Below are 12887 nucleotides of genomic sequence, written 5' to 3' on the forward strand. Positions count from 1 at the left end.
GCATGGCCGTACCCATATAGGTTGGCTGTGATGGAGAGGGGTTGTAGTTTGCAGATTGGATGGTAAACTTCCCTGCCTTGCTTGGGTCACTGCTTTAGAAAGAGAGGTTAGTCTGATGAATGGTGCAGTGAGTTATAGGTCCAAATTTGAACTGCAAAATCTTGGGTCCTGAGTCTGCGGGTACAGACTATGATGGCTTTCCTGTATTCCCAGTCTGTATTTTAGGGTTCGGGGAGGGAGTGGAAGGAACTAGCCGGTTGACTTGGCTCTTGAGAAAGTGAATTGGGGAGGTTGTTGTTATCATTGGATACTGAGAAAGTTTTCCCTGGGCTAGGGGTCGAGTGGTCATTGTCAGGCAGCATGCCTTCAGGTGCTGCTCATGAGCTAATGGCAGTCTAGTCTTGGGGCGTGAGGGGATGGGATCTGGCAGGAGGGATTAGGGGTTTATAGCCCTGTCACGCCCTCTGAAGGGTGTAGGTGGCTAAGTAGGGCACCAAGGCGAAAATTCACTGCACAACAATTTTGTAGGTGGTCAAGTAAAAGGTAATTTCCGTTTCTTCACAGCGATTCTGCTGGGAACATGCTCGTCACACGCCAATCATCGAATGTTATGATCTTGTTCTTTTTATGCTAGAACTGTTATTGGCATTTGCTGTAGTGTTTTTTATAGATGCTTTTTATAGATATGTACCCGATTTTCCCATTTTTCATGCAATTCATTTTCTCATAATAAAAACGACCACTTCGTTTCCCATAGTGGAGACTACGTATTATTGGTGGGAGTTGTGAAGGGCGTGGATGCTGTTTGTCGACAGCGTACAGGAAATGGACAGCATATGGGAAATGGACAGCATATGGGAAATGGACAGCCTACAGGAAATGTAGTTGAGGCATGTGAACAAGTACCCAAAACCATCTCCTTCAGTTACCTTTCTATGCAGCAGCTAGCACCATTTAATGCAGCACCCTCACAATCTACCCCGCCATATTTCTACCCCGAACCCACTTAACTAACCCACCCCACCCCCTTGCATCACAACCTCAGAGAATCACATATGAAGACATGGGCAGACCTTTTGACAGAACTATAATGTGAAGTGTCTCCACCCCAGCCTACCTTCTGTTGGTTTTCTCTCTCCGTCACCTGAGGCTGGAGCTGCCTGTGACCACTGTGAAGGAGAAGAGAGACAATAATTAAGATTCTGCAACCAGTGATTCCACCGCAGTCCTACCTCCCAAGACAATATGTATAGTGAGCCTTAAGCACTATGACAGGACTGGCACTTCCAGCCGAGGAAATGTGTATGGTGCTTGCCTCCCTGCAGTCAGCCATGTTCAGACAATTCGAAAAAAACGATTACACAATACAAAAAATGAAAAATTGCGACAACGTGGGTGAGTAGGACTTGCAAGAAATTGGAGTTAGGAGGCCTTTTTGGACTCCAGGTCCATTAAGGGATGACCATTGGGGAGGGGGTGAGTACTCACACATTTGTAGTTAGGCCAGAAGTACTCCGATATTGTGGTATTCGATGGGCACACCAGTCCTAGTTACTCCCGGCACTGTTTAGGCGTTACTATTTTGAGCAATCTCGTTCCACCATACCCTACCACTAAAGCAATAAAAAATGGTGCTCAACCACAGCCAAGTAGAATTTTCACCAAGTGTTTGTTTTACTAGTGAACATCCCTCGCCATCCTTGCTGGAATGGGGGATATTTTAGTGATTATTTTTAATTATTTTTTTTAGGACAGCGTCCGTCCAAGATGTTTGGCCCAGGACAACCTCAATTCCAACCCCCCCTCCTTCACCTCCCTCCAGATATCAGGAGGTGAAATCTGCCGAGCACCTACCCATTCACACAGGAGAACGGGATTTTGATGTGGGGGTAAGGCTGCAGTCACATACTGCAATACACACGCACAGCTCGGCCTTTCACTCCCTTTCGGGGAATGGGTTCGGTTGTGATTTGTAATTTTTCTACCCAGCCCATCACGCAAGACTGATTTGAGGACATCTCCCAAAGAATATGTTTCACACTTTCAGATATTATTAGGAAACCAGGGTCTTGTGCCCAACCCATGCAAATATAGGGCTGCCAGCTACCCTGAGTCAGTAGTAGGGTATTCTTAGCTGCTCTCCGGGAAGTCTGTCTGGCAGTGCTGAAATATGCACTAAAAAAAATGAAAAATATACAAACTGAACTTGGACGAAATATTGACAGACATAATGTGGCTTGGCAGTTGCACCCAGTGTATTTTTACATTGCATACAAGAACAGTGTACAAGGGGCTCCAGACTGCTCCATTTGCACATTTCTGTGATTGAGAAATTGTGCTTTGTGGCCTGTACTGCACCAATTGTCAGTATACACAGTGCTTTACAGTAATTCAATGTTTAATAGGGAACACCGTGAAAATATTTAACATTTAGGGCCTTACTAGTTTTAGCAGATTGGGAATTGAACTAAAGTGTTTGATCTTGCTCAACACATTCAATCTCATCGTGCCTTGTCTATGATTGTGGCACTTAATCACATATTAAGTGGTCTTTATATATATGTATGCACGTTAGAAGTTCCAAGTTATAAAACGACTGTTTTATAGAATTTACATGAAAAAGACACAAAACACACACTAAACTAAATGCACAAATCCTTATAGCAGCATGTAAACAAAAATGAGTATGATTGCAGTTGTATTTTTGCAGTCAGCATAGGGAAAGTAACATGAGCCTTAAAAAGCTACAGCGTTTCAAAACTGTGCTTCTAAAACTTAAGACTCCTCAAAACAAGCAGTGTGATAGGATTACTTTCTTGCAGTCATTGCTTTGCACAGACATGCAGCTTTTTACTGATTTTAATTTCTTTAATAAGGATGTTAGTGTATGCCAACAAGCATACACCATTGAAATAAAGCTGGAGGTGTATTTTGTGACGACTGTGTATCGCTTTGTGAGAAATAAACCATTTGAGTAGCCACCTTTGTGGAAATTGTACTTGAAAATGGTGACATTGCTGTTCTAATCACAATTGAAAAATTGGCTCTGCCCACTCCTGCGAGGCCGGATCTAGCACGCCTTTGCTAATGTGTAGTAGGCAAGTCCTTACAGGGCTGGGAGGGCAAGAAGAAAGGCATTGTGTCGAGAAGCTACTTCTCCAGACTTCGCTCTCACGACCAGCAAAAGTAGTTGTGCTTCGTCAGAGCTGATTGTGCGGCCCTCATTGGCACGAGGTCCCGCACAGACTGCCCGTGCCCAGGCTGGGGCTGGCCCTGTTGTCGAAGTCAAAATTATGAAAGATTGGCTTTGGGTGCCACCTCAAAAAGTACAGAAACTAACTGGAGTATCTGCTACGGAGTTTGGACACGTGAGCTGCAAGTTACACTCAATTCACTTGATCTGGTGCGTTCATTCGTGGCGCTATCTTCAAACACACGTAAACATATAGGTGTGTCTCATGACATCAGTGGCTACTCTGCTTCATATTGTGACATTATTTTCCACCTCATGTCTCATTCACGTCTCTAAAGTAAACGAGCACCCCTCTTTTTCTTGCTACATCAGAGACCGCCCTTCGTGGCACATGATGTCGCTGCCCTCTCCTCTCCCTTTTGAGGTCACCCCCGTATGATCTTTTGACGCCAAATTTCTTTTCATTGACCGAGGCCCTGCCACTGCTAAGGCCGGCCCTGATTGGGCTATATGCAAACAGGTCTGGTCGCACAGCACTGACAGACCCCGGGAGGATAGCTCAGCGGCAGCGTGCGCGTCTTGGAAGCAAGACGACACGAAGCAACAACAGGTTCGATCCCCGGGTCCGCGCTTAGAAACCTCTGGGTGTTTAAGCGCGTTATAAATACGTAACTAAGACAAAAAAAAAAAACACCACAATTACACAACTAAGAAAAACAAACAATTCCTGTAACAGCGCCTCGATGCCTGTGGGCTTTGTGAGCGCTTTATAAATGTTAAATAAAACCCCATGCTTAAGCATAGTACCGCTTCTGCATTTCCCTCCACTGCATTAATTACCACTCAAGGGCATTGTTCCCTCGTCATCCAGCTGTGACAGTGAAATAAAAAAAAACGCGTGCCAGCTTCTGGGCCCCGTGATAGCTTCTCGGGGTAGTCCTGAACCTGACATCCCCTAAGCCCCCTGCAGCCATCATCCCTATTTCTCCTCGGTTTGCGCAGTGTCTTTTTGTCCCATGCAGTTTCAGCCATCGCGCTTTCTGGCGCCCGATGCAGGCAGGAGAAGAACTCGGCTTAATGTCAGCCACCAGAGCAGAGGCTAGATATACATAGACAGACCTTGTAAAATTCTTCCCTGCTTTGACACGTGGTTTTAAAAGTAGGTATTTCCTCCTTTTTTTTTAAACAACTTTATTATTTTCAGATTAACTGTAAATGTCAAATAGAAAAACCCAATATGATTCCCAATAAAACACAGCTCAACTCGAAAGCTAGACGAGAACAACAATATAACCATAACTGGTGAAAAATATAACAAAGCAAGTGGCATATACGTTCAATTCAATAGGCATATAACAGTTATGAATTTAGTTTCAAGGATATGACAAATAAATACACAGAAAATCATTGACATACATTAACTATACACAACCACATAATGTTAACCCAACATCAAAGGACCCATCATCGACAGAACTAGCCATGTAAATCGTTAAAAGATACCCACTCATCCACATATAAATCAAAACGTTCCTTTTTTGTACATTATCTTCTCATAGACGTATACGCAAATCATTTAGCCAGGCGTCAACTTTAGGCTCTTTCCTGGTTTTCCACACCTTTAAGATTTGCTTTTGAGCAACCACTAATGCCCTGAAAACCCACATTTGCAAACTATACTTGCTTCCTACATTGTATCCTACAAAGCACAGTATTGTATGCTCAGGACATCCAAAATACTAAAGTTCACCACCAAATCTGTTGAATCTAGAACATCTCTCCAAAATACATCAATTTTGGAACAGCCCCATAAAATATGCAATAATATCCTCTTCTCTTCCCCACATCCCCAGCATCGTTCATCAACCAGGAGACCCAATGAACACATTCTGTCCGAGGTCCAATATAATCCACCTAAACATTTTTGCCATACAAATCGCAGGTTAAGATCTAGTTTGAATAGGCTTGCTTTCCTACTCGCCCTTTCCCATTCTTCCTGGCGTGTCTCATCATTTAATTCTGCAGACCAATTCAACTGCAGACGATCCCAACCATCAGAAATATCAGTGCCAACAGGTGAAAGTTTGAGAAAAGTTCTTTGAAACTGCTAACTCCCTACACAAGTTACCTCACAAATCCCACCAAAAGGACTTACCTGCCGCCTTTTACCTCAAACACCAAAAATATCTCCTGCGGACTGCCACAAGGCTCCAGCCTCTCCCCCTCCTTTTCAAAATCTACATGTCCCCCTTGATGAAAGTCATTCAAACCCACGGACTAACTGCCTAAAACTACGCAGAGGGCACACAACTCATCGTCACGATGGCCACAACCAAAGACCCAAACAACACTCTCAACAATTGCCTCACAGACATATACAGATGGATAACAATGAACAACCTCAAACTGAACCTGACTAAAACAGAAATAATTATCTCAACCCCAGAGGGTAACAAAACCAATTCACAAATTGACTGGCTGCCAGGCATGGGCACCCAACCGGAGACTTCAAGTGTGATAAACAACCTGGAATTCTCATGGACAATGAACTACCTCTGGAACCACAGCTCAACGCTATCACAAAGAAGTGCTTTTACCTCCTGGGACTACTCAGAAGGCTGCTCCTCTACCTGTCCTCTCCACACAGAACCCCTGCAATAATTTCACTGATATTGTCATGAATCGACTTCACAAACAGCCCCTACCTTGGAATGCCAGAAAGGCTCACCAAAAAGTATTACCACATCCATAACACTGCAGCAAGGATACTCCCGAGATTAAACAGAAGAGACCACATCACACCAGCTCTGAGAAGCCTACATTGTCTCAAAAAAAAACACATTAACTTCAAGGCCCTCTGTACTGTGCACAAATCTTTACACAGACAAGGAGATTAATTTTTCCAGGCCAAGATCAGCCGCTACCAACCAGGAAGAGATCTAAGATTCAGCAACGACCTCCAAATCGAGACGAAATAGAAAAAAAAAGGAAATTCAGAGGAACTGCATTCTCGTGCCTAATTGTTAAGCCATGGAACACAATGCCAAAGGAAATTAGAACCACAAAATAACACTTCACCTTCAAGAAACAACTGAAAACATGGCTATTCAATGGCCAATGACCAGCACAAAAGAGACAACAGCGATACCAGTGAGGACCTAACCACCAATCCACCTCTTCCACTCCTCCTCGCCCAACCTAGATAGATCTGCAATGACTAGAAATGCCCTATATTAGGCAGATCTGTGAAGACATGCCATACGTCACATTCAGATAATCTGGGAAGATTTAGCCATGCACCACATTAGATATAATTATGTAGACCAACCATACGTCACTTTAGATAGTCTGGGTAGATTAGCCATGCATCACTTCTAGAAAGCTGTGAAGATTAGCCATGCATCACTTTAGCTGTTAATCGTACAACACACTGAAGCACAATTGTATCTAATAATTCTTGCTGTGCATATAGGGAATAATGGGAGTAGCCAGTGTGTTGCACTCAGAGAAATATATGGGAGGAGCTAGTGCTCTGAGCTTAGAGAGGTGGGGGGGTAGCCAGTGTACCGAAGCTAGAAGAATTGGATGGTACTTGAGTTGCAGCTGGATAAGCTTTGAGGATATAGTGTACTGACTAACCATCCTGCTCCTGCTCCCCTACTACATGGCTCACAACTACTATACACGCCTATGGGCTAGCCAACTACACAAACACACATCAAACTTAACTATCATCAGCACACAACAAACAATCCCAGACACTGGACCTTACCCATAAGGACTGAACAAGCTAGTGCATACAACCATAAACACCAGCCAAACTCACATGAAGCGCACTAAAACACACACCAAGATAACATTCTCCTGCATACAACTAACAAACACGACACAGGGCTTTCCTCTTACGGGTACAACAGGCCAGTGCGTACGATTATACTACCACCGAAACCACACATGAAGCACACATACACACACCCAACATAACACTAGTACATTTCAGAGGCACTGAGTCCTACCCTCACTGATACAACAATCAGATCACACAACCAACTCACACAAAAGACAACAGACACAGACACTAGTGTCTCCTGGTTCTGAACCTATCCTATAATTATACCCTCACTAACAGACCACACCTGTTTTTTTGTTGCAGAGCCACATAATCACCAGTATATCACCCAAGTGGTGATAACGGTGTGCAGTATAAAACAACATAACATAATATAGATGCACTATCCCCTACTGGCTTCCCTCCCAAAGGGAAACACCCACAACTAGAAGACACTTTGCAAGCGAACCACAGATATCCTTCAAGTGACAAGAGGCTGACCTCTATAAGCAGAGCCTTATAAATATACAGTGATATAACTTTTCAGTTTGGGATTTGGCGATAGTTAATGAGAAATGGTATTATCCGTGGATCTATATATGTAAATTCAAATCCACGATCTGCCACCTGGCACATGACTGTGGGCAAGTTCCAGTTTCGAAGTGGGTGGTTCTTTCTACAGACCTACACTGGTGTGGTGTGGATAATATTCTGGTTCAAGGCGCACGGGAACCTGGTAGGGGTTATGTGGCCGAAACACAACCTGTGTCAAGTGCCCGTCAGTCTTAGGGGAAGGGCATATTTAGATTGTCAGAGTCTCCATTTCGTTCGGGAAACCTCTAACTACCAGGGATTGTTTCTGTTTCCAATTCTGACTGCACTTAAAGAAGAAATGTCATGAAATGTTTAATTTTAAAACCTTGAAGCAATGCCAAAGGCATCTTTGAGAACACTAACAGACTAGTATAAAAAAAGTTAAACAGCCAGAAAAAAATATGCCCAAAGTGGACTCCTGTGGCTGCCATCTTTGCTCTCATGGTGCTCTGGATCTTGTTACAATGTATCAAATATAAACTCAACAGATGCCATAGTACACGTTCCACAACAACGAGATGCTAAGGCTGTTAAAAAAATGCAAAAATAAAATGCTGCTATTGCAACCTATCAATAATAGACAACCAATTATTGATATGTTGGAACTGGAGCCATTGCTTGCCCAAAGTGTCCTGTAGTTATCGGTTATTGATGCTTTGTAACAGGAGTCATGACACCAGGAGGCAGTGGAAAAGATGAGGGCCTCCAGTTAGAACAAAATATTTCATTAAAGAACATGTTCTCGTAAAATACTGTCTTTCGCAGATTTGTTATATAATCTTATTACAGTAAAGAGCCTATTCTGTGTTCAGTTGTGTATACGGGACAGCCGGGCCTGTCCTCCCCCCCAACGGTTTACTTTTGAGTCAGTAGGAGGGTGCAGGGTTTGTTAGCACATAAACATTTGTGCCAAAGAGTTAGGCAATGGGGTTGGTGTTTGGTGTGAAGAACAAAGGCGCACCTCTGCAACGTCTGGTCTTTGGCCATGAAAGAAAATGATTTCGGCTTGGTGCCTGGCCTTAGTACAACAGCTACCATGCATTAACTGCTTTTCTAGAGTAACTGAACACAAGTCGTTAAAACATCAAGTAATTTGCGCTCAAGGGGGCAGCACACTCACAAGTACAACTGATCTAACAGGGCACGCGGATATGTTCTAGTGCAAGGGGTCTGCCACCTTTTGCTTTCCAGATGTTTTGGATTACAAATCCCATCATTAGGCTTGTAAGAGGACCAGAGCTCCTAATCTCCAAGCGTGTGCAAACATTGCCCTTGAGCCAGGGCTCTGCCCAGCTCCATAACTTGATTTTCCACTCCTTTCATTCATTGGAATGGGAAGGGACAATATTGCTCTTCATCAGCAGATGGATGTCACTATTCGTTCACCCATGTTTTGAATCAGGCATTTGTAGTTATACCATTTAGTTTTTTTTCTCACAAAATCAAAACCCTAGGAGTGCACCTTGACTCCAACCTCACCATGAATAACCATATTAGTGCTCTTGCTTCATCCACGGCATACACAGCCAAACTAATTACTCTAAGTAGGCCTCTCCTCTCCACCGAAAACTGCCTGACACTGGCCAGAGCTCTTATCCTAACAAAAATAGTCTACTGCACCGTTCTACTGCTAGGTACCTCAAAAATAATTTCACCAAACTACCAACTCCTCCAAAACAAAGCCCTCAGAGCAGCCCTGGGCATTAACAGAAGAGAGCATATTTCTCAACACAGAAGAGATGCCCACTGGCTTCCAATACAAGCAGGAATACTCCACACAACTCTCACCATCACCCACAAATGCATCTCTGACACTGCCCCTATCTATCTCAGTCGAAGCATCTCTCGTAAAATCACAGCCAGAACACTCAGATCCAGCGCCAACACTCACCTCCACATCTCACGCTTCACTACATCCAGAGCAGGCAATACTAGTTTCCCCATAGCAGCTCCGCGCATCTGGATCTCACTTCCTTCCTATCTCAGCAACAAAACATCTGTCCCCAAGTTCAAGAAACAACTAAAAACCTGGCTGTTTAACAAATACTAACGGTGTTAGAGTAACACAGCCTGTCCCCCATCCAATATATTGCCTAATTCGGCATGTACCTTGCCTCTATGTTTCAGGAACCTACTTGTCCTCCGCATACCCATGTTAATGACTAAGATTCCCAAGCTTTATGTAAAATGTTCTAAGATTTCTAAGTTGTATGTAACTGCCTAAGATTCACAAGATATTTGTAATTGCCTAAGATGACTATGATGTAGGTAACCTATGCCGTGATACCTAAGGGTTTGGGCGTGTAATAAAATGGAATAGATAAATAAAAAATAAATAAATAATATAGAGAGTACATTGTCTGATCTTTGCAATTCGTTATATTGAAGTCTTGCCATTGGAATGATTGAATACAATGTAATAACACATAGGAATCATGGATTTCCTTCAAAAGTACAGACGTATTTGAACCTGCGTTGATCTATTTTGATTTCCTCTTTGCATATTCTTTTTAGCTGCATGTTATTTATATTATATTTAGTGTGCCTTATTTGACTCCCTTGCATGCAGACTCGAAATTGAACTGTCTTAGTTCGGGCACTACTATGTTTACAAAGGCCACATTTTGATGGTCCCTTAATTAAGATTCTTAGATAATGCCAGACACTTCGTAGGCCCAAATATTGTTTGGGACCACTCAGGGCCCTCATCTAATATTCTTAACCCACTTAGTGCACTGCCTACTGGCCTAGCTACCATAGTGCAAAATATCTAGAGCGATGCATCAGGGCTAAATTCTTACTTGCAGAATCTGGAGAACTGATTGGTAGTCATGACTTCAGCTACATACCAACATTCTTTGATCCTGGAGATGTGATCTATCTCCATGGAGACAGAAGCACACATGTGAGTTGCAAGGCAAAAGATTCCCAACCCTGGACAGCCCACCCTCCTGCCAGGTTCAGCTCCTCACAAATCCAAACTAGACAATATGGAGAGCCCTTGCCATCTGATCTCATGCAAAGACCTTCACATCCAGCCACTTCTCACACATTTCCTTCCTGGCACAGGTCGGGATTGGCCAATCATACATAAAGGGCATTAGTGCTGCAAGGTCATGAAAACGAGAGGTGTGCTTTACAAAATCGCAACACAAAACAGGCACACACACACACACAAAGATGGAGAAAACCATTGTTTTGCCCAGCTCTGGACATCTCTGATGCTTTCCATTAAATTAACAGTAGAGGCAATGAATAGGAACTAAGGCACGTCCAGAATGTTCATCTTCCAGGAAATTGCTATGCCATAAAGATAGAAAAGGCAGAAATATGAACATCACTAACAGAGATGCGTATTAATGTATATTTGCCATCTAACATTACCCATAGCGATAGTCTCTGCTCCAGTATCTTGAGCTAAAAAAGAAAAATGTGACCTTGCATGTCAGAGAGGATTCAAGGTTTTTGAAAGTAACGGACTTCAAAAGGAGAAAGAACACAATTTGTGTATCCGCTTCACAATATTTTTACAAAATCATGTATCCATCTCCACACTATACATAGCGGCAGATCACAGACGCATACAAGCAGAGAAATGTATGCCATTTTTCCAAAAGGGTGCAATGTAGATTCTCTGAAATCCTGAATGCCCTCTTAACACATGCAATAAACCAGTGTGGTTAGCCAGTAGGTCTGCAAAAATAAAGAATTATCTATCAAGCTGGAATTGTAGCTCGGTTGGTTGTCCACCCAGTGGTGAGATCTGCGTGTATCGAGCGCCAAGTTTAATCTTAGGACGGTCAGCTTGGCATTTTATAGTTCCATCACTGGAAAGAGTGCCATTTATTTTGGTAGCAAAAACAAATAATTAAATAGCAAGAGACAAAGGGGCCGATTCACAAAACGTTTTTCAACAGGATTTTCACATTGACGAACGCTTTGTGGATCATGCACGATGCAGTTTGTGGATTGCACTAGACCTAGCTAACAGAGTTTATCCAGTGGCGGTTTGCCATTTTCGGGTTCAATGCCTTTACCCATCCATATAACAGGAATACCATTGAGTTTGGTAATGCTAGCAGCTTTTATTCAAGTGCCATGGGATTATGCCGTTTGTGGTGTGGTCTGTATAAATAGCAGCTTTTATCAACAGAGCAAGTGGGGGATGGAGGTGGGAATCGTGCCCAGTTTACTTAACTCAAAAAACGTACGTTGTGCAATGTGCCACACCATCTGTTATTGGAATCTTGATTGGCTAGCAATGTAGTGCTACTACGTAGTAGTGGTGCAGACTTATTTGCAAAGCTGGAATGACAGGTCACCAATACAGGATTCTGGTTCGGTAATACCCTCGTCCAGAGTGCAGGGTCAGCATAATTAATCATCAATACACAGTGACATCTCTCGCTACTCGCCAGATGGGTTGACAAAAGCAGGCCTGGAAGATGGGAGATTTCGTGATTCTTTGCGGAACAAAACTGTTCTGCAGCAAGAAAGAGATTGAGGGGTTCTGAGAGATGGCATCAAATTCTTTTTTTTCTCCATAGATTGCAGAGAGCAAACGTGCATTTATTTATTTATTGAACATTTGTATGGCACCTTTACAGCACAAAGTGTTTCCAGGCGCCACAAGACTAAAGGGGGCGGGGGGCACAGACGGGATATAAACAATAAACGGTCCTACTAGGCCTTGTGACATTCGGATCGTGCAAGCGCAGCAAGCATGAAGTGCAGGGGGTAGGGAAGGAACAGTGTGAAGGGAGGTAGGGGGAGCAAGAGGGATGATGGAAGGAGGGGCGCCAAGGGCTGAGTACGTGCTGCGGGGGGCTAGGAGCGCAAGTGTGCTAGGGGACAGAATAAGGGTAAGCTAGTGCGTGAAAAGGGTGAACTGGACTCAGTAGTCAAGTCAGGGGAGGGTGCCTGAAGGCAAGTGCTAATAGGGAGGTGCTGAGACAGACTGGTTCCTGGGAAGGCCTGGCCCCTGTATGACTCAGAACGGACCAGGTGGCCAGTAGCAGCAGCTGGGTGGGCCTTAGCAAGGAAGGAGGAGAAGAGGAAGGTCTTGAGAAGCATCTGGAACTTATGGAGATCCGGCTAAAGTCAGAGAGGCAGGGAGGCCGTTCCAGAGGGAGGCTCCTGCGGAAGATAGAGATCTACCCCCCACTCTCTGCTTAGAGAAACAACGGGTCTGCAGAGAGTTGGAAAGACCGCAGTGCTCTAGCCGGGAGGTATTTGGGAAGAGAGTTGGATGTAGCACGGGGTCTTGAATTT

General features: G+C 43.7%; 1 protein-coding gene across 4 annotated transcripts in view; it reads right to left on the minus strand.

Annotated features, from left to right (window-relative positions):
* VEGFA (vascular endothelial growth factor A) overlaps positions 1-12887 on the minus strand; it is a 91644-nt gene that overhangs the window by 40578 nt on the left and 38179 nt on the right. For all 4 annotated transcript variants that reach the window (XM_069608772.1, XM_069608771.1, XM_069608770.1 and 1 more), the window contains exon 2: positions 1118-1169. In XM_069608772.1, coding sequence (XP_069464873.1) covers positions 1118-1169 — 52 coding nt within the window. The remainder of the gene's footprint in view (positions 1-1117; positions 1170-12887) is intronic.

Source organism: Ambystoma mexicanum, chromosome 4q (genome assembly GCF_040938575.1).
Source record: "Ambystoma mexicanum isolate Mex_15411 chromosome 4q, UKY_AmexF1_1, whole genome shotgun sequence".
NCBI classification, from domain to species: Eukaryota; Metazoa; Chordata; class Amphibia; order Caudata; family Ambystomatidae; genus Ambystoma; species Ambystoma mexicanum.